Source organism: Bos javanicus, chromosome 15, assembly GCF_032452875.1.
Source record: "Bos javanicus breed banteng chromosome 15, ARS-OSU_banteng_1.0, whole genome shotgun sequence".
Taxonomy (NCBI): Eukaryota; Metazoa; Chordata; class Mammalia; order Artiodactyla; family Bovidae; genus Bos; species Bos javanicus.
Genome location: NC_083882.1, coordinates 47,021,121 through 47,044,344, shown reverse-complemented (window position 1 = coordinate 47,044,344; position 23,224 = coordinate 47,021,121). Strand labels below are relative to the sequence as shown.

Here is a 23,224-nt window from a genome sequence, read left to right as displayed (position 1 = left end):
GCATAACCTTCACAGTTCTCTCTCTTAGTCTTGCTGGGTTCCAGAATTTCTGCATGATTTTGAACAACTTATGAAACCTCACAATCCTTCAGTTCTTTAACTTAAAAGTCATAATAATCAGAAGTTTTAGCTCTCAATAAACCTGGGTTATAATCTGCCTTTGTCTCTTACCAGGAAAAAAATGCTAGAAATCACAGCATGCTGTGACAATCAGACAATCAAGAGATTAAAAAAAAAAAAAAAACATGCTTTGAGATATGATACACACATGGGGAAAAAATGGTCAAATTGTGTGGCAAAATTTTCTTTCTAGGAAAGGAAGACAATGGCCCCAGAAATGCCTTAGAAAAGTAGCTCCAAATAACCAATTATTTAAATCTAATTTTATTTTTGGAACATCTAACAAAAATGCATACTTTTGCATTCAAGAACTCTGATCCTTGATCATTTTGTATGTTCTCTGAGTTTAGTACAGAACTCTGTACAAGATGTGTGTGTGTACTCACTCAGTTGTGTCCAACTCTTTGCAGCCCCATGGACCATAGCCCACCAGGCTCCTCTGTCCATGAGATTTTCCCAGAAAGAATACTAGACTGGGTTGCCATTTCCTCTGCTAGATTCTTAATAAAGACTTTATCCATGATGCAGTTATTCAGAGAAGTATAACATGGTCTGCTGACTCATTTGTATCAAAGAAAATACCCTAGACCACAGTCTAGAAAAAGACCTCAGGAAGTATGCATGTGAGTCCACCTTGGAAAACAGCCTCTTGGAAGACAGCACTGGGCCTGAAACAACATCAGAAACCGTGAGCTCACCCCACCAGGGAAGTAGCTGCTGGGCAGCACAGCAGACCTGCAGGCAGTCAGTCCACCGTCTGAGACAGGCCATCCTAAGAGTTACCCCTAGAAACTTACCCAAGAACAAAGGCTACAAACTTCCTCCAAAAGGAATTCCTACTTCACTCTGTTGGACAGTGGCCACTGATTCAGATTGAAAGCAATTCTACACAATGTGAGTCTATGTGTAGCAGCCCAGATTGCAGACCTTTGCCAACAACTGCTGTGATAATGTGTCTCTCAACTCTTTTAAAAATACATGAAAATCCAATATGCAACCTAGAGTCTCAGCAAAATTTCTGACACAACAGAAAGATCAGAGCACTTAATTATGCTCTCTGCACTCTGCACCATAAATACAAAGAAGTGTGTCTTCTATTTAATCTTTATGAACTATTCCTTTGTCATGTGTATATCATTTGTTTTGCTTTATATAAATTTAATACTGTCACACTATTTTATTTTCAATTGCCTATTTATCCTTTCTCATGCATTTATTTTCATATCCAGTTGATATTTTAATTTGGGCCTGTCTTTTCAACACAGCATTAGCTGCATCTTTGTTATTTAACCTATTCTGAGAGACTTACCATTTAAGTAGGGAGATTCAACCTAGCCACATTTATCATAATTCCATATTTGTGGTTGCCTTGGTCATCGTTTATTTTCATTATGTTTTCTCTTTTTTTTTTTTTTTGACTTCTGACTTTTGCTGAATTGATCCATTTCATGAGTGAAAATCATTCAGTCGTGTCCAACTCTGGCTACCCCATGGACTCTACAATCTATGGAATTCTCCATGTCAGAATACTGGAGAAGGTAGCTTTTCCCTTCCCCGGGGGATCTTCCCAACTCAGGGATCGAACACAGGTCTCCTGCATTGCAGGGGGATTCTTTACCATCTGAGCCACAAGGGAAGCCCAAGAATACTGGAGTGGGTAGCCTATCCCTTCTCCAGTGGATCTTCCTGACCCAGAAATAAAACCATGGATTCCTGCATGGCAGGCAGATTCTATACCAACTGAGCTATCAGGGAGGATTTCCCTATATATCCATTTCTTTGACTTAGAAGTTTTATCAAATATATCTGCTTGACCAGTTACTATATTCATAACTTTAGGGACACTTTCAACTTTATATTTTTGTATTATTCCAAATTATATAGTAGTGATTCAGTATTTTGTCCTTCTAATACTAAGCTCAAGATAAGAATGTAAAGCATTTTTCTGTCCCTTTTATTCCCTATCAAGCTTCTCACTGAGTATGACATATTACAAAGATGACTGCAACATCTCCATCCCTCAGACTCTTTTGCAATGTAACCAGGAAATTCCCCATTTAGAAGTTGAATCTAATTACTGCCCACCACCTTGAATCTGAGCTGGCCTTAGTGATTCACTTACAGCTAATAGACTGTGACGGAAGTCCTGGCCAGGAAAACACACCCAGCATCCACCTGTGCCTCTTGTAATGTTTGGTCCCTGGATGATGCTCCCACTAAAAATCCTGCCATCATGCAAAAAGAAGTCTAAACCACATGCCAAGGCCATGGGTAGGTAATGCAGTCAGCAACCTCAGCTGAGCCCAGCTTTGAAATTGTGTCAGTCCAGGAGCCAAGCCTGTTGAGTGATTCCAACCCTGGGAATTTGATCACCCCAGCTATTTGAGGCTCCTGAGCTGAGGTTTCAGATACATGGAGTAGAAAGAAAACCTTTCCACTGCACTGTTCTTGAATTCCTGACCCACAGAATCTGTGACAGTGATAAAATAGGTATTGCTTTATACTCTGTGCTTGTACAAAGCATAGATAACTAGCACACTGAATTTTGCTGAAATCATTTGAAATTTTAGTCTCAAGTCATTGTTGATGATTAATGTAAAACATATCTCTTCTATATCAAAAGTATTTTAGAGCTTTTAGTATAGCTTACAATTACATTAAGAAAATTTATTTTTGTTTCGCTGTGAAGCTTTACCAAATTCACTGTTTATAATTTTTTGTATACATTTCTCCAATGTATCATTCTCTGTCCAATAAAGAGAGGGAAGCCATATAACCTGAACAGGAAATATTAAATAAAAAGAATTATCAACTATAACAAGGAATTGGAAAATCAAGGGATTGCCTAGTAAGTAGATAGAACTCTAAAGATTATATAAATAGCAGATATAGGAGCAGCCACTGCCACTAGAGGTGAGATGGATTCTCCAAAGGAAGAGCCCCACTGGGCTGAGATCCAGTCCTTGTTGGAGAGGGTACAGGATGGCACACTGAATGGGAAAGTTGCTGTGACACTGTGCCAGCAGAACTTGCTGGAAATCCAACTTGCAGGGTGCCAGAGAAAACTGTTCACAAGAAGGTATATTACCAGAGGCATTCTGCTACAAAACCATAACAGGGAGCTTCTAGGAGGGGCTGCTGGACACCCCAGGGAAGCCTGTGGGCACTCAATCATACAAAGATGACTGAATCGCAGTAGGAAAGCTCTGTGGAATTTTAACTAACCTAGGCTCCATCTCTCCCTCTGTGACTCGGTGACATTCCTGAAAAGAGCAGCCTATGCTCCCTGTGTGGGCTCCTGGTCCTGGAAGGAGTAGAGCTGACCTTGTTCTCAAAGAATTGTTGTCATTTTTTAATCCATCTGGTGGCTCTGTGAAAGACAGAAACAATGTGTCTTTGTTTCATGTAACTCAGAACTCTCCCCAAATAAAGTAGAGGTTATAAAGATATAGTAGAGGTTACTTGAGGGCATTTGGCAAAAAATATGTAAACACAAATGTGTTAGCCTCTGGGATTTGGAAAGGAATGACAGTCAAAGCAAACAATGGACACACCAAATTCTTGGGAGGAAAGGCTGAGGAGTGAGATGCCTTGGCAAATAAGAGCTTTGAAAAGCTCCCACATAGTCCTGGGGAGCTTTCCTAGAAGGAAGGCCATAAGCATGACCAGGGCTAGGGGCATAATCAGAAAGACCAAGAAAAAAAGAGAGAAGACTCAAATTACAAAAATTAAGTATGAAAATGGGAACATTACTACCAAGCTCACAAAAAGGAAAAGGATTATAAGAGAATAAAAAAATTGCATGCCAGCAAATTTGATAACCTACATTAAAGGGAAAAATTTCTAGAAACATACAAACTACCAAAACTGACTCAACAAGATATCTAAAATATAAACAGACTTATAACAAGTAAAAAGGTTGACTCAGTAATCAAAAAGCTTCCAACAAGAAAAGCCCAACCCCAGACGGATTCACTGAAGAACTCTCTCAAATGTTTAAAGAAGAATTCCTAAATTATTCCAAAAAATAGAGGATAATAGAATACTTTGTGGGCTCCCCAGGCAGCGCTAGTGGTCAAGAACTCACCTGCCAATGCAGGAGATGTAAGAGACTAAGTTTCAATCCCTGGGTTGAGAAGATCCCCCAGAGGAAGTCATGGCAGCCCACTCCAGTATTCTAGCCTGGAGTATCCCATGGACAGAAGAACCTGGTGGGCTACAGTCCATGGGGTCTCAAAGAGTCAGACACGACTGAAGTGACTTAGCATAGCACAGCACACACAGAATACTTCTAAACTCATTCTATGAGACCAGAATTACCATCATCATACTTTTAAATTCCTTAAGACTTCTCCCATATGCCTCTTCTCAATATTTATTCACACATTTGACAAACATTTGACAAACATCTACTAAGTGCCGGGAACTAATCTAAGTGCTGGGTTTAGAGCAGTGAACAAAAATGGCAAAAAGCATTCTCTCGGGGAGCTTACATTTTACTATGAGAAAAAGAAAAGAAAAACAAAAAAATGACTTACAATATGCATGTCATGAGATGCTATGTGGCATGGAGATAAATTTAAAGCAGAGAATTATATAGAGTTGGAGTTAGAATGATCAGAGAATATATCTCTCATTAAAGAGCATATTATCTGAATACAAACTCAATATCACTCTTTTATTCCAATTTAATTAATGGTAAAAGTACAAGATGGTGCTGTAGAAGGATGTTCACTCATCTTCTCCTGCAAGAACTCCAAAATTACAACTTGCTGCTGAACAACCATCACCATCACCACCCAAAAAAGATACCCCACATCCAAGACAAAGGAGAAGCCCCAGCAAGATGGTAAGAGGGGCAAAATTGCATTTAGAATCAAACCCCATACCTGCCAGAGATGCTCAGAGGGCTCAAACAAAACCTTGTGTGCACCAAGAGAACCCATAGAGACTGAGTCACTCCTGCCTTTGAATGTTTGAGTGTGTCCTGCAGAGGTATGGGTCACCAGTGGCCTACCACAGGGGCAGGGGCTCTGGATGCAGCAGACCTGGGTATGGCATAATCTCTCTTGGAGGAGGTTGGCATTAACCCCACCATAGAGCTACCAGAAGGAAACAGACTCCTGGAGGGCACAAACAAAACCTTGTGTGTACCATGACCCAGGAGAAAGGAGCAGTGACCCCACAAGAAACTGATCCAGACTTGTCCATGAGTGTCCAAGAGTCTCTCATGGAGGCGTGGGCCGGTGGTGGCCTGCTGCAGGGTCGGGGGCACTGAGTGCAGCAGTGCATGCACAGGACCTTTTGAAAGAGGTCACCATTATCTTCAATACCTCCACTATAATTTGGTCTCAGGTGAAAAAACAGGGAAGGAACCCAGCCCTGCCCATCAACAGAAAATTGTATTAAAGATTTAATCCCAGTCTGATGGGCCACATGACCCCACCCATCAGAACAAGATCCAATTTACCCTTCAGTCAGTCTCTGCCATATGAAAGCTTTCATAAGCTTCCTATCCTTATCCATCAGAGGGCAGACAGAACGAAAATCACAACCACAGAAAACTAATCAAACTGATCACATGGACCACAGCCCTGTCTAACTCAATGAAACTATGAGCCATGTCATATAGGGCCACCCAAGACAGACAGGTCATGGTGGAGAGTTCTAACAAAACATGGTCCACTGGAAAAGGGAATGGCAAACCACTTCAGTATTCTTGTCTTGGGAACCCCATGAACAGTATGAAAAGGCAAAAAGATAGGACACCAAAAGATGAACTCCCCAGGTCAGTAGGTGCCCAGTATGCTACTGGAGAACAGTGGAGAAATAACTCCATAAAGAAAGAAGAGACAGAGCCAAAGCAAAAACAACACCCAGCTGCAGATGTGACTGGTGTTGGAAGTTAAGTCTGATGCTGTAAGGAACAATATTGCATAGGAACTTGGAACGTTAGGTCCATGAATTAAGGCAAATTGGAAGTGGACATTTTAGGAACGTTAGGTCCATGAATTAAGGCAAACTGGAATTGGACATTTTAGGAGTCAGTGAACTAAAATGGACAGGAATGGGTGAATTTAACTCAGATAACCATTATAGCTACTACTGTGGATGAAAATCCCTTAGAAGAAATGGAGTAGCCCTCATAGTCAACAAGAGTCTGAAATGCAGTACTTGGATGCAATCTCAAAAATGACAGAATGATCTCTGTTCATTTCCAAGGCAAACCATTCAATATCACAGTAATCCAAGTCTATGCCCCAACCAGTAACACTGAAGAAGCTGAACTTAAATGGTTCTATGAAAACCTATGAGACCTTCTAGAACTAACACCCAACAAAGATGTCCTTTTCATTATAGGAGACTGGAATGAAAAAGTAAGAAGTCAAGAGATACCTGGAGTAACGGGCAAATTTGGTCTTGGAATACAAAATGAAGCAGGGCAAAGGCTAATAGAGTTTTGCCAAGAGAATGCACTGGTCATAGCAAACACCCTCTTCCAAAGCACAAGAGAAGACTCTACACATGGACATCACCAGACGGTCAATACCAAAATCAGATTGATTACATTCTTTGCAGCCGAAGATGGAGAAGCTTCATACAGTCAGCAAAAACAATACCAGGAGCTGATTGTGGCTCAGATCATGAACTTCTTATTGCCAAATTCAGACTTAAATTGAAGAAAGTAGGGAAAACTACTAGACCATTCAGGTATGATATAAATGAAATCCCTTATGATTATACAGTGGAAGTGACAAATTGATTCAAAAGATTAGATCTGATAGAGTGTCTGAAGAACTATGGAGAGATGTTCGTGACATTGTACAGGAGGCAGTGATCAAGACCATCCCCAAGAAAAAGAAATGCAAAAAGGCTAAATGGTTGCCTGAGGAGGGCTTACAAATAGCTGAGAAAAGAAGAGAAGCTAAAGGCAAAGGAGAAAAGGAAAGATAGATCCATTTGAATGCAGAATTCCAAAGAATAGCAAGGAGAGATAAGAAAGCCTTCCTCGGTGATCAATGCAAAGAAATAGAGGAAAACAATAAAATGGGAAAGACAATAGACCTCTTCAAGAAAATTAGAGGTACCAAGGGAATACTTCATATAAAGATGGGTATATTAAAGGACAGAAATCGTATGGACCTAACAGAAGCAGAAGATATTAAGAGAGGTGGCGAGAATACACAGAAAAGCCATACAAAAAAGATCTTCATGACCCAGATAACCACAATGGTGTGATCACTCACCTAGAGACAGACATCTTGAAATGCGAAATCAAGAGGGCCTTGTGAAGCATCACTATGAACAAAGCTAGTGGAGGGGATGGAATTTCAGCTGAGCTATTTCAAATCCTAAAAGATGATGCTGTGATTTACTCAATATGCCAGCAAATTTGGAAAACTCAGTAGTGGCCACAAGACTAGAAAAGGTCAGTTTTCATTCCAATCTCAAAGAAAGGCAATGCCAAAGCATGTTCAAACTACCGCACAATTGCACCCTTCTCACACAGTGGCAAAGTGATGCTCATAATTCTCCAAGCCAGGCTTCAACAGTACATGAACCGTGAACTTTCAGATGTTCAAGCCGGATTTAGAAGAGGCAGAGGAAACAGAGATCAAATTGCCAAATCTGTTGAATTACCCAAAAAGCAAGAGAATTCCAGAAAAACATCTACTTCTGCTTTATTGACTATGTCAAAGCCTTCGACTGTGTGGATCACAACAAACTGTGGAAAATTTTTCAAGAGATGGGAATATCAGACCACCTTACCTGCCTCCTGAATAATCTGTATGCAGGACAAGAGACAACAGTTAGAACTGGACATGGAATAACAGACTGGTTCCAAATCAGGAAAGGAGTGTGTCAAGCCTGTATATTGTCACCCTGCTTATTTAACTTATATGCAGAATACATCATGCAAAATGCCAGGCTGGATAAAGCACAAGCTGGAATAAAGATTGCCAGAAGAAATATCAATAACCTCAGATACACAGATGACACGATGCCTATGGCAGAAAGTGAAGAACAGCTAAAGAGCCTCTTGATGAAAGTGAAAGAGAAGAGTGAAAAATTTGGCTTAAAACTCAACATTCAGAAAACTAAGATCATGGCATCTGGTCCCATCACTTCATGGCAAACAGATGGGAAACAATGGAAACAGGGAGAGACTTTATTTTGGGGGGCTCCAACATCACTGCAGATGGTGACTGCAGTCATGAAATTTGATGCTAGAAAAACTGCAGAAGGGAGGAAAAGGGGACAACAGAGGATGAGATGGTTGGATGGCATCACTCACTCGATGGAGAGGAGTTTGAGTATATTCCAGGAATTGGTGACAGACAGGGAAGGCTGGCATGGCATGGTGCAGTCCATGGGGTCACAAAGAGTCTGACATGGCTCAGAGACTGAACTGAACTGAACTGAAATGTACAATGTCTTGAAGGACAATAAACGCAAGTGGACCCAATGGGAGGAACTTATCAATTCTGAAAAATAAAGAAGTTTCAGGTAAAATTAAGTTCTAAAAATTATGCCATATTTTTGGCAATTGAGGTCATTAATAAGAGCAATTTCTATGTGATGTTGAAAAATTAAATTGCAGTGAGATGAGATGCATTTAGGATGTGAGGATAGGGCAGTGACACAAAGGGGTTACTCACGTTTGTGAAGCAGGAAATGGGGGGGAAATCTGTGGAAAGGGCATGGAGTAAAGATACATTTTGATATGGGGAGACTTCAAAACTTTCTTTAATGAAGAGCACTATTCATCACACAAGGATGTTCTAATCCCTCAGGATCCTGAGCTGAAAAGTTGTCCATCTGGTGGACTGCCCTGGGACTAGAGTTGAAACTACTCCCAGACATTAAGTGGCTAACCCCTAAGAGCCCTTGAGTTCTATTCCTACCACAGTGTAAAAAAAAAGATCCTGAAGGATGCTTGAAATACAGTAGGGAGAGCCTACAAAGCAGCACACCAGGGTTAGACATCTCAGGGATCAAATTTATACAAAAACTCCAAACTCTGGGCGTGGCCAGTGAGGACAGGAATCTGTTCTGAATAACAAAAGGCCAAACACAAGCAACTAAGCAAGGAGAGCAGGAGCATCTACAGAAGGCATTGCAGCCTGAGAAGCTCTTCAGAGCTCCTTCTGAAATAGTGAGCAAACCAATGAATGTATGACCTGCATTCTGGGTAAGGGGATGGATGCATCCTGTGTTCTCATAATTCTGTCCTGATCCCTGATTTTGATTATATAACTTATCTATGGCCTCCATAGTTAGCTCTTCGTGTTTGATTTTTCACCTTTAGTTCCTTCCTTCTCTCAGGCTCTCCACATTTTAGGTCCATAATTTAGGAAAGAGGAGAGAAATGACACTGAGTTCTAAAATTGTCAGTGAATAAATGATAAACAGAGGGGTCTAAAATAAAAATTCTATATTCAAGATTCTCAGAACAAAAAGGAACTTCAAAGAAAAGACTACTTTATTACGTCCAAAAAAAAAGAAAGACATATAACTTTAAAGTCACATATAACTTTAAAGTCAGCTTCACATTCAAGCTGAATTCCTATTAAAATCTGACCAAAAAAGATTTTTGGAAGAAGTTTTCCATCATACTTATTTCACATTAATAATGAATTTTCAACCATTTCTTTGAGATATGAAGCAAAAATTAAGATGAATTAATATCCATAAAAAGAGAAAATAACAAGGTATGCAAACAACTTTTTGCTTTATCTAGAACATCAGAAAAAGAATATCAGTGTTAAGAACTGACAATAGTTTAGAAAAATGGCTAATACACAAGACAAAAATAAAACAAATATAACTTCAACATATAATAAACCCAAAATATACTTTATCTGCAATCATTAATTGGTGGTGTAATACAGACACTCATAAAATGTTCTAAATATGGCACAAGTTTACCACAATGGATGAATGAAAAAGGAAATTAAAGAGAACAATATAATTACACTGAAAAAAATAAAGTCAATGAATTTCCATCAGTCAAAATAAACATTGGAATACATAATACAAAAAAAGTCATATTCATTTAAAACATCCCAAAATACTATTTGTCATAATAAGAATGGTACAGAAGAACAAAAAAAGAAAAATACTTTTTTGATTGGGTCTGAGATAGGTTCATCTTTTATTCAGTTCTTTTTTGTGGATAATTGTGAAAGAGTAAAGGACCTGTGGTGATTCATTGACAAGGACGCCAGACAAGATATCTAAGGCCATCAGGCCATTATCCTTCCTTTGACCACCTTAATTAGCATATCTTTCACATCGTTGTTTCTCAAAGTGTACATCAATGGGTTCAGCATGGGTGTTACTGTCCCATACAACACTGCAATGATATTATCCTCATCTTGGGAAGATTTAGAGTTTGGGCACATATACATTAAGATTTAACAAATGCAGACAAAAATAATACTTATGAATGAGAAAACTTGATAGCATAAGGATGTGAACTTTTGTCAAAATTAATCTACAAATTTAACATAATTCCAACTAAAACTACTATTTTAGAATTCAACATGGGAATTCTAAGGTTAATCTGGAAAATAAACACATGAAAAAGATTTTGAAATTAAAGAGAATAAATAATAAGAGAATATAGCTCTATTGTATATTAAATATATTATAAAACTAAAACTTTTAATTCAGTTTTATATTGGCACAAAATTAACCATAAAAAATAGAAATAGTTGATTGCCCAGGTAAAATTTATGCATATAAAAGTTTATTATGTGACACAGAAGGCATAATAATCACTTGAAGAGAAATGTAGAGACATTTCTAATAATTATTAGAAATTTACTTATTTAAATATTTCTCATTAACAGTAAAATTAACTCCATGTACATAAGTTAAGACACAGAACCAGAAGGTCAACTATTAAAAGATGAAAAGTCATAAGAGGTAAATTGGTCAAAATTTTCAGTAAAGAATAATTTCTTGTAATTGTTTCCTGTTTGTAAAACGGAATGCTTTGAGAATTTTATGAAAGCTACATGGCCCCTGCCCCAAGAATAATGCAAATATAGACAAAATTTTTTCATATGAATTTGGGAAATTTACAGTTTCCGATAGATACCTTTCATAAATTTTTGGTGAAAGAGTTCTAATTAAGCTGAAACACACACAGAAAAAAAAAAGAAAATAATATAAGTATCAAAATACAATACATACATATACAGGTAAAGCCAAACAAAAGCTAGCCAAAATGTTATTTTAAAAAAATGAACACTTTTAGTGGCCACTGATAATTTATAAAATTTATAAATTTTTTAAGACTTAAAATGCTTTTAAAGAGTTCTCCAATTAGGAAATTTATATGTACTATATCAAGAAAAAGCACAGAACTCTAGTTATGTGAAACTTCATCTGTATAAAAAGATTGCAAAGAAAAATGCTGAAAATTAAATGTTGTTAACTATTAAACATCATTACCTTTGTTGAGATTTTGATTTATAGTTACTTGCATTTAAAGTTATTTCTTAGCTTTTTTGTTTTCTAAAAGTGAAACTATACTATTTTTCTTCATCAATTTCATGGGAAATATACATTTATTATAATCTATAAATGGCATGGTCATTCATTCTTCATATAGATGGTGAAGGATAGAGCCTTGATCTTACTCTTAATGCCATCAAATGAAGCAAAGACAGAGATGAGGAAAGGCAATACTGACACCTAAATATTTGACAAGGTAAGGTAGTATTCTGGAGAAGGCAATGGCACCCAACTCCAGTACTCTCGCCTGGAAATCCCATGGACGGAGGAGCCTGGTAGGCTGCAGTCCATGGGGTCGCGAAGAGTCAGACACGACTGAGTGATTTCACTTTCACTTTCATGCATTGGAAAGGAAATGGCAACCCACTCCAGTGTTTTGCATGGAGAATCCCAGGGACAAGAGAGCCTGGTGGGCTGCCGTCTATGGGGTCACACAGAGTGGGACACGACTCAAGTGACTTAGCAAGGTAGTATTCACAGATGCTGTTGCTGCTGCTAAGTCACTTCAGTTGTGTCCGACTCTGTGCGACCCCATAGACGGCAGCCCACCAGGCTCCCCTGTCCCTGGGATTCTCCAGGGAACAACACTGGAGTGGGTTGCCATTTCCTTCTGCAATGCATGAAAGTGAAAAGTGAAAGTGAAGTCGCTCAGTCATGTCCGACTCTTAGCGACCCCATGGACTGCAGCCTACCAGGCTCCTCCATCCAGGGGATTTTCCAGGCAAGAGTACTGGAGTGGGGTGCCATTGCCTTTTCCGAGTATTCACAGATAAAGGTAGCAAAAAGAATCTAAGATATTAATGGATTCCAAAAGCTTAATGTCCATGTACAATTTTTGGTGCAAACACTTGAGTATATTCTACAACAATTCAAGAATGAACAAAATCAAGAATGTCAGAACAAGGAAGATCAAATATTGAAGGACCAATAATAAGACATGAAATCACTTAAACAAAAAAGTCTAAATGTGTGCAGTACATGCCTTCCGTATTTCCTACCAATACCACACAAAAATCTGGAAGTAGGTGGAAGTTTTTTGGTCATTTTCTCTCTTTATATATTTTATTAATAAATTTGATGATTTAAAAATATTCCTTTAACAGACTCACAGATATAGAAAACAGACCAGTGGTTCCCAGTGGTGGAGTGGGGGCCAATGTAGGGATTTGAGAGGTACAAACCACTGGTGTGAGATAGGCTCAAGGATGTATTGTACAACATGGGGAACACAGCCAATAGTTTGTAATAACTGTAAGTGGAAAGTAACCTTTGAAAATTGTATTTAAAATAAAATTTTAAATTAATAAAAATTTTAAAATAAAAATATTGCTTTAAGTATACCTCTAACATTACTTTCATAATAAAAACAGGAACAAATGGTATTCCTAAAGGGTACTGAACTTTTGGATATGATTTGATGAAAAGGGTGCTGAAATTAAATGCAAAAGGTTAAAATTTTGCTGAAGCTTTATCACTTATTAGTGTTTTCAATATATGATTCTTATCTAGACTCATCATTTCAGTGCTGTATCCTCTATGCATGTGTGAATAGCAACAGCTGTTTGATGAAGATGAAAAGAGATGAGTTTTGTCAGAAACAATTTGTCAGCTTCAGGTGCTGTTTAGAGAAAAGGAAGTTCTCATTGTGGCTTATTCTCTTAAGATCTCCAAGAATAGGGAAAACACTTCTGCCCTTAAACTTTACCTCCTGAAAGTTTGGATTCTTTACATATGCATATGTGTTCTCTTTGTGTTCATAACCCTCACATATTAAAAATCACTACTCAAAATTTCAAGAAAACAAAGACATAAATCTTCACTTTTATTCTGCTAAAAGTTTTATCTTAGAACCTGTTTTGGCTCTTCCATTGTTCTTATCTGAATTTTTTCCAAGGGTCTTTCCAAGCAAGTTGAGGACATGTTATGCTAAAAAGAACTGAGTCACTGGTGAATCCTATATTCCTCTACATGAATTTTGACCCTCAGCTGGGCTAACCACAGTCTGTTCTTGCTTTCCCTTAATTCACAGATAAATGTTGAGAAGAAGACATCCCATGACATGGATACTACCCTAAGTATAACCAATGGCTCAAGGTTTCAAGTGTCTGAATTTGTCCTAATGGGATTTCCAGACATTCACAGCTGGCAACACTGGCTCTCCCTGCCCCTGGCTCTACTCTACCTCTCAGCTCTTGGTGCCAATCTCCTCATCTTGATCACCATCCATCATGAGTCTACCTTACACGAGCCCATGTATTACCTCCTTGGTATCTTGGCTGTGGTGGACATTGGACTGGCTACTACCATCATGCCCAAAATCCTGGCCATTTTCTGGTTTAATGCCAAGACCATAAGTCTCACTGAGTGCTTTGCTCAGTTGTATGCCATCAACTGTTTCATGGGCATGGAGTCAGGCATCTTCCTGTGCATGGCTGTGGATAGGTATGTAGCCATTTGCTATCCCCTTCAGTACTCTTCCATAGTCACTGAGACTTTTGTGATCAAAGTCACACTGTCTATGATGCTCAGGAATGGCCTGCTGACCATCCCAGTGCCTGTACTTGCTGCCCAGAGACACTACTGCTCCAGGAATGAGATTGACCACTGCCTATGCTCTAACTTGGGGGTCACCAGTCTGGCCTGTGATAACATCACTATTAATAGATTTTACCATTTGGCCTTGGCTTGGTTTGTGGTTGGGAGTGACATGGGTCTGGTCTTTGCTTCCTACATGTTGATTATTCGCTCAGTGCTGAGGTTGAACTCTGCTGAAGCAACATCTAAGGCGCTGAGTACCTGCAGCTCTCATCTCACCCTCATTCTCTTTTTCTACACCGCTGTTATTGTAGTGTCTGTCACCCATCTGGCAGGAAGACAGATTCCCATCATCCCTGTTCTTCTCAATGTGCTGCATAGTGTCATTCCCCCAGCCCTTAACCCTATGGTGTATGCCCTTAGGACCCAGGAGCTGAGAGTGGGCTTTCAAAGGTTAATTGGTCTGGGTGAGAAAATGCCTAGGAAGTGAGCCAGCTTTAAATAGCAGAAAGTTATCGACGGTATTGAAAGCGCACAGGCTTTGGAGCCCAGTTGTTCTGGGACAAAATTTTAATATCGCAATTAGTAGGATTGGGCTTCCCTGGTGGCTCAGAGGTTAAAACGTCTGCCTGGAATGCAGGAGACCCGGGTTCAATCCCTGGGTCAGGAAGATCTCCTGGAGAAGGAAATGGCAACCCACCCCAGTACTCTTGCCTGGAGAATCCCATAGACGGAGGAGCTGGGGTCGGAAAGAGTCCGACACGACTGAGCTACTTCACTTTCACTTTCAGTAGGATCATCATTTCAAATTAATTTTTCCATAGTACATACTATGGGCAAGGTACTGCTCTAGACAGTTCACAAATATTAACTCATTTAATCCCCAGAACAACCCTGTGCAGCAAGACCCATTGTTATTTACACATTTTGCAGATGAGGCAAGAAAGTTGAGAAACTTTCCTAAGGTCAAATAGGAAGGAAGTTGTAGAGTGAGCTTGGAACCCAAGCAAACCTTAGGCCATGAATACTCAGGGAATTGAATCATCTTCCTTTGACAGAGTGAGTTAAATAGAAAGGCTTTATTGTATCTATGAACAAGGCTTATCTATGAACCATCTGCTTTCACCTGTTTTTTTAACAGTGATCCTATACATCCAGAGCAGAAGCATTGCAGCTGATAAAAAGTAGTGTACTAATGCATGGGTCAAACTGCCTGTTTCTCTTTCCATATGGTGCTTGGACTAAGTCCCTGAGATCCTTTAACATTTTGGGGAGGGAAAAATAAATCCCCAAAGTACTGGAATTTCTTCTAATCTTACCAGCCAAGAGATTGGATTTCCAGTTCTACAAACAGGCTGATAAGGATAATTCAGACCAAGCCTCCCAGGTAGAACAAGGGTATAGAGAGAATGGAAAACTAACAAATTAGTAAAAACTATGTGGCCAAGATCTGAGTGTCAAAGAAAAATCAGACAGATTTCTTTTCTGTTCCAACATATAAAAGAACTTAGAAGTTGCCACTCCCATCCTGATATCAAGATGAACCTGAACAAACCAAAAATCAACTGTTTTTCTGGACTGTTTTTCAGCTCAGAAAACTGAAATCACAGAACTAACAAACAACCTGGAGTCAGAGAAATACCCCCTACTCCAGGTAGGATATGTCTCTAATAAAGTCTTTTCGCCTAGAGAGGAGGCCTCTAACATGGAGCATGCTCTGGGCTTATTTCACAATCCATTCTTGGATCTTTACTATAAGAATCTGCTAGAACTGCTGGATTTAAAGTGTGGAGCCTCCCTAAGACTACAGCTCCAAGTGTTTCTCATTTTCATACTAGTCCACACACATCCTCCAGGATTTGTCTAAATTAACTTTGAAGTTTCCTACTGGTTTATGGCTCCAGTAGCTACTGCTCCTATTAGCCAGATTCTCTGTATTCTCTGTCTTTATCTGTCCCCCCAAATTTGGGGGTAGAAGTTACCCTGCAATGTCAATTCTCTGATGAGTCCAAGAAAAATCACTGAATTTCCTTTTTTTCAGCTTTTTGTTGTTGTTGCTGTTGTTGTTGTTGTTGTTGTTGTAAGGATAGGAGTGATGATAAAAAGCTCTTTACAGGTCAGAAGTTCTAGTATTGGATTAAAACTAAAGTACAAAATAAATATCCATGACTCCATTCTGATATAAATAAATGATCCAATAAATAAATATGTAAGGGAGAATAGACAAACCTCTTAAGCAGAAAAATTCTAAATAATATATGTAGATACACCTGGAGAAGGCAATGGCAACCCACTCCAGTACTCTTGCCTGGAAAATCCCATGGACGGAGGAGCCTGGTAGGCTGCAGTCCATGGGGCCGCTAAGAGTCGGACAAGACAGATCGACTTCATTTTCACTTTTCACTTTCATGCATTGGAGAAGGAAATGGCAACACACTCCAGTGTTCTTGCCTGGAGAATCCCAGGGACGGGGGAGCCTGGTGGGCTGCCGTCTATGAGGTCACACAGAGTCGGACACGACTGAAGCGACTTAGCAGCAGTAGCAGCAGATACACCACCTTCACGTAGGTGAAACATAATTCCTTATTTCTTAAGTGCATAGTGATATCTTCCCAGAAGTCTGCCTTGGCTGCAAGTAGAAAAAGGAAAATACAACAAAAACATGTATTTGAATGCCTAAATTTTATAGATTTGTATACCCTCTTCTTCAATATGCTGTCAGTTAGCTGAATGTTAGCAATTTCTTGAATCAAACTGACCTTCCCCAACTGCAGATTCCCTGCAGATATAGGACCTTTAAAACTGGGGTTACCACATGGTTGAGAGCCATAGAGACACATGGTCTAGAGACTAGGAGAGAGAAAAGGACTGAGCTCTATTTAACTTTTTTTTTTTTTTTCGTTAACTGCTCAGATGAAAACACTTAAGAGTGTCCTCCAACTCTGGAGAGTGAGTGAAGACTGAACAGAAGTGTTATGGCAAAGGGCTGGCCAGCATATGGCACAGAACATCAAGAAGGAGAGAGATGTGTCTCCTTAACTTTAGGTAACAAACTATTAGGATTGTGTTTGGCTGTATATGAGACAATAGATAATAGTGGCCAGCCACACTGGAGTTTATTTTTCTCATCACACACACATACACACCACAGTCAGGCAGTTCAGAATTATTAAAGCAGCACTGTTGTACCATGCTGGGAAAGATTGAAGGCAAAAAGAGAAGGGGGCGGCAGAGGAAGAGATAGTTGGATAGCATCACCAACTCAATGGACATGAATTTGAGCAAACTCCAAGAGATAGTGAGGGGCAGATGAGCCTGGAGTGCTGCAGTCAGTGAGGTTGCAAAGTGTCGGATATGACTTAGCAACTGAACAACAGCAACAATTGTGACATGAAGGAATCAGGCTCTTTCAACTTTCTGCTCTGTCATTCTAAACTATAGATACCTTACTCCATACTCATCCCCACATTCCAGACAAGAAGGAAGTTATTTAAAAGGGAGTCTCGACAGAATTTTACTCATAACTGGTGGGCTAGAAATGAGTCTGATGTTCAGATCTGATTGCAAGAAAGACTCAAAAGTTTAGCCTTTTACATTCCCAATCTCTGTGATGGTGGAATGTTATAGAAAGTTGGGTTTGAATACGTTCTCAATGTACTAACTTCTGAAAACAGAAAATGTACATCGCATTCTTTCCATGCAGTATTTTCAGAAATATATAACATAATGTGCTATGAAGAAGGTCTCAAAGATTCCAGAGCAAATAAGTTCCAAAGATCTCTGAATCTACATGACAAATTCAGCATTCATGGCAGCCTCCTCCTTCCACTCTAAAACCTAGCAATACTGACAAGATAATCAAGAGTAAGTCGATCTATAACATATAAGTTGATATGAAACAAATGCAGAGCCATTTTAAATAGAGAAAAACGTAAAGAATCTCCAGAAGAAGAAAGACATCTACAACAGAATTATCGGAAAGAATGGAAGCCCAAAAGGTGCATGGAAAAGGACTGCTACAAACATAATACTGATTCAGATTCAGAAATATCTGATTCTAAAAGAGCAGGGGCAGGGGCATGAGAAAATCAGCTTGCTGATTAATGGGTAGCAGAGTAGGAGCAGGTAGGCAGGACAGCCTTTTGCACATACACCGTTAGACCAAGAAGTGAGCCAAAAATCAGATAAGAGGGCTAAGTGTTCCAGAATAGAGGTGACTGGATCAGAAAACAGGACAGTGACCGAAATGGATGCAAATATTCATGCCCCATGAGACATGGAAAAGAAGCTTAACCATAAATCTACCCCTGGCACACCCCATACCTCCCCAACAACAGGTTGCATAAAACAAATACAGCAGCATTCTGAGATTGCCAACTAGAAAGAAAAACAATTAGCTAATAACCAAGATGACTTGGTCTAAACTTTAGACAGATTTCTTCCCTGTTAGCATCTAGCCTCCCCATTCTTAGGACATTTGCTTGAGAAAACTTGTAAATTCTTTCTCTACCCTTTTGCCATATAAATAAACCTTCTCTCAATCTTCTCTGTTTTACAACCTAGAAATAAATGTCTTTCTCAAGACCTGGGAACTTTCTCCTAAAATATAAACATCGAAAGAGATAGCACCCTATCTCTCATCCTCTATGGAGACTAACTTCTAAGAGCAGCAATTAGCAAGCACAGATGGCCTGCTGCTGCTGCTGCTGTCGCTTCAGTCATGTCCGACTGAAGAATACATCTCTCATTAAAGAGCATTTTTTCTGAATACAAACTCAATATCACTTTCATTGCAATTTAATTAACAGTAAAAGTACAAGATGGTGCTGTAGAAGGATGTTCACTCATCTTCTCCTGCAAGAACTCCAAAATTACAACTTGCTGCTGAACAACCATCACCATCACCACCCAAAAAAGATACCCCACATCCAAGACAAAGGAGAAGCCCCAGCAAGATGGTAAGAGGGGCAAAATTGCATTTAGAATCAAACCCCATACCTGCCAGAGATGCTTGGAAGGCTCAAACAAAACCTTGTGTGCACCAGGAGAATCCATAGAGACTAAGTCAGTCCTGCCTTTGAATGTTTGAGTGTGTCCTGCGGAGGTATGGGTCACCAGTGGCCTACCACAGGGGCAGGGGCTCTGGATGCAGCAGACCTGGGTATGGCATAAGCTCTCTTGGAGGAGGTCGCCACTAACCCCACCATAGAACCACCAGAAATTACACAGGGCTGGGGAAACAGACTCTTGAAGGGCACAAACAAAACCTTGTGTGCACAATGACCCAGGGGAAAGGAGCAGTGACCCCACAAGAGACTGATCCAGACTTGTCCATGAGTGTCCAAGAGTCTCTCATGGAGGCGTGGGTCAGTGGTGGCTGCTACAGGTGAGTGCAGCAGTGCATGCACAGGACCTTTTGAAAGAGGTCACCATTATCTTCAATACCTCCACTATAATTTGGTCTCAGGTGAAACAACAGGGAGGGAACCCAGCCCCATCCATCAACAGAAAATTATATTAAAGATTTAATCCCAGTCTGATGGGCCACATGACCCCACCCATCAGAACAAGATCCAGTTTCCCCTTCAGTCAGTCTCTGCCATATGAAAGCTTTCATAAGACTCCTATTCTTATCCATCAGAGGGCAGACAGAACGAAAATCACAACCACAGAAAACTAATCAAACTGATCACATGGACCACAGCCTTGTCTAACTCAATGAAACTATAAGCCATGTCATGTAGGGCCACCCAAGACAGACAGGTCATGGCGTGGAGTTCTAACAAAACATGGTCCACTGGAAAAGGGAATGGCAAACCACTTCAGTATTCTTGTCTTGAGAACCCCATGAACAGTATGAAAAGGCAAAAAGATAGGACACCAAAAGATGAACTCCCCAGGTCAGTAGGTGCCCAGTATGATACTGGAGAACAGTGGAGAAATAACTCCATAAAGAATGAAGAGACAGAGCCAAAGCAAAAACAACACCCAGCTGCGGATGTGACTGGTGTTGGAAGTTAAGTCTGATGCTGTAAAGGACAATATTGCATAGGAACTTGGAACGTTAGGTCCATGAATTAAGGCAAATTGGAAGTGGTCAAACAGGAGATGGCAAGAGTGAACATCGACATTTTGGGAATCAGCAAACTAAAATGGACTGGAATGGGTGAATTTAACTCAGATGCCCACTATATCTATCACTGTGAACAAAAATACCTTAGAAGAAATGGAGTAGCCCTCACAGTGAACAAAAGAGTCTGAAATGCAGCACTTGGATGCAATCTCAAAAACGACAGAATAATCTCTGTTCGTTTCCAAGGCAAACCATTCAATATCACAGTAATCTAAGTCTATGCCCCGACCAGTAATGCTGAAGAAGCTGAACTTAAGTGGTTCTATGAAAACTTATAAGACCTTCTAGAACTAACACCCAACAAAGATGTCCTTTTCATTATAGGGGACTGGAATGAAAAAGTAAGAAGTCAAGAGATACCTGGAGTAACGGGCAAATTTGGTCTTGGAATACAAAATGAAGCAGGGCAAAGGCTAATAGAGTTTTGCCAAGAGAATGCACTGGTCATAGCAAACACCCTCTTCCAAAGCACAAGAGAAGACTACACATGGACATCACCAGATGGTCAATACCAAAATCAGATTGATTACATTCTTTGCAGCCGAAGATGGAGAAGCTTCATACAGTCAGCAAAAACAATACCAGGAGCTGACTGTGGCTCAGACCATGAACTTCTTATTGCCAAATTCAGACTTAAATTGAAGAAAGTAAGGAAAACTACTAGACCATTGAGGTATGATGTAAATCAAATCTCTTACAATTATACAGTGGAAGTGACAAATTGATTCAAGAGTTAGATCTGATAGACAGAGTGTCTGAAGAACAATGGACAGAGGTTCGTGACATTATACAGGAGGCAGTGATCAAGACCATCCCCAAGAAAAAGAAATGCCAAAAGCCTAAATTGTTGCCTGAGGAGGGCTTACAAATAGCTGAGGAAAGAAGAGAAGCTAAAGGCAAAGGAGAAAATGAAAGATATACCCATTCGAATGCAGAATTCCAAAGAATAGCAAGGAGAGATAAGAAAGCCTTCCTCGGTGATTAATGCAAAGAAATAGAGGAAAACAATAGAATGGGAAAGACAAGAGATCTCTTCAAGAAAATTAGAGGTACCAAGGGAATGCTTCATATAAAGATGGGCATATTAAAGGACAGAAATCGTATGGACCTAACAGAAGCAGAAGATACTAAGAAGAGGTGGCGAGAAAACACAGAAAAACCATACAAAAAAGATCTTCATGACCCAGATAACCACAATGGTGTGATCACTCACCTAGAGACAGACATCTTGAAATGTGAAATCAAAAGGGCTTTGTGAAGCATCACCATGAACAAAGCTAGTGGAGGGGATGGAATTCCAGTTGAGCTATTTCAAATCCTAAAAGATGATGCTGTGAAAGTGATTTACTCAATATGCCAGCAAATTTGGAAAACTCAGCAGTGGCCACAGGACTAGAAAAGGTCTGTTTTCATTCCAATCTCAAAGAAAGGCAATGCCAAAGAATATTCAAACTACCGCACAATTGCACTCTTCTCACACACTGGCAAAGTAATGCTCAAAATTCTTCAAGCCAGGCTTCAACAGTACATGAACTGTGAACTTCCAGATGTTCAAGCTGGATTTAGAAAATGCAGCGGAAACAGAGATCAAATCCCAAATCCATTGAATTATCCAAAAAGCAAGAGAATTCCAGAAAAACATCTACTTCTGCTTTACTGACTATGTCAAAGCCTTTGACTGTGTGGATCACAGCAAACTGTGGAAAATTCTGCAAGAGATAGGAATACCAGACCCCCTTACCTGCCTCCTAAAAAGAGCAATATTGCATATGAACCTGGAATGAATCAAGGTCCATGAATCAAGGCAAATTGGAAGTGGTCAAACAAGAGATGGCAAGAGTGAATGTCAACATTCTAGGAATCAGCGAACTAAAATGGACTGGAGTGGACGAATTTAACTCAGATGACCATTATAGCTACTACTGCGGGCAGGAATCCCTCAGAAGAAATGGAGTAGCTATCATGGTCAACAAAAGAGTCCAAAATGCAGTACTTGGATGCAATCTCAAAAACGACAAAATGAACTCTGTTTCTTTCCCAGGCAAACCATTTAATATCACAGTAATTCAAGTCTATGCCCCAACCAGTAATGCTGAAGAAGCTGAAGTTGAACGGCTCTATGAAGGCCTACAAGACCTTTTAAAACTAACACCCAAAAAAGATGTCCTTTTCATTATGGGGGACTGGAATGCAAAAGTAGGAAGTCAAGAAACACCTGGAGTAACAGGCAAATTTGACCTTGGAATACAGAATGAAGCAGGGCAAAGACTAATAGAGTTTTGCCAAGAATATGCACTGGTCATAGCAAACACCATCTTCCAACAACACAAGAGAAGACTCTACACATGGACATCACCAGATGGTCAACACCAAAATCAGACTGATTATATTCTTTGCAGCCAAAGATGGAAAAGCTCTATACAGTCAACAAAAACAAGACCAGGCTCACATCATGAACTCCTTATTGACAAATTCAGACTGAAATTGAAGAAAGTAGGGAAAACCACTAGACCATTCAGGTATGACCTAAATCAAATCCCTTATGATTATACAGTGGAAGTGAGAAATAGATTTAAGGGCCTAGATCTGATAGATAGAGTGCCTGATGAACTATGGAATGAGGTTCATGACATTGTACAGGAGACAGGGATCAAGACCATCCCCATGGAAAAGAAATGCAAAAAAGCAAAATGGCTGCTGGGGAGGCCTTACAAATAGCTGTGAAAAGAAGAGAAGCGAAAAGCAAAGGAGAAAAGGAAAGATACAAGCATCTGAATGCAGAGTTCCAAAGAATAGCAAGAAGAGATAAGAAAGCCTTCCTCAGCAATCAATGCAAAGAAATAGAGGAAAACAACAGAATGCGAAAGACTGGAGATCTCCTCAAGAAAATTAGAGATACCAAGGGAACAT

The 23,224-nt window shown here is 39.7% G+C and overlaps 1 protein-coding gene across 1 annotated transcript; it reads left to right on the top strand.

Annotated features, from left to right (window-relative positions):
• The first annotated feature begins 13,509 nt into the window (after window positions 1-13,509).
• Window positions 13,510-14,716, top strand: LOC133226729 (olfactory receptor 56B34-like). Its single transcript, XM_061380599.1, has one exon. The coding sequence runs from the start codon at window positions 13,706-13,708 to the stop codon at window positions 14,669-14,671; it is 966 nt and encodes a 321-aa protein (XP_061236583.1). The 5' UTR covers window positions 13,510-13,705; the 3' UTR covers window positions 14,672-14,716.
• Window positions 14,717-23,224: the final 8,508 nt, after the last annotated feature.

Coding starts and splice junctions, on each gene's coding strand:
- LOC133226729 (XM_061380599.1), top strand. CDS start 13,706: ATGGATACTACCCTAAGTATAACCAATGGCTCAAGGTTTCAAGTGTCT.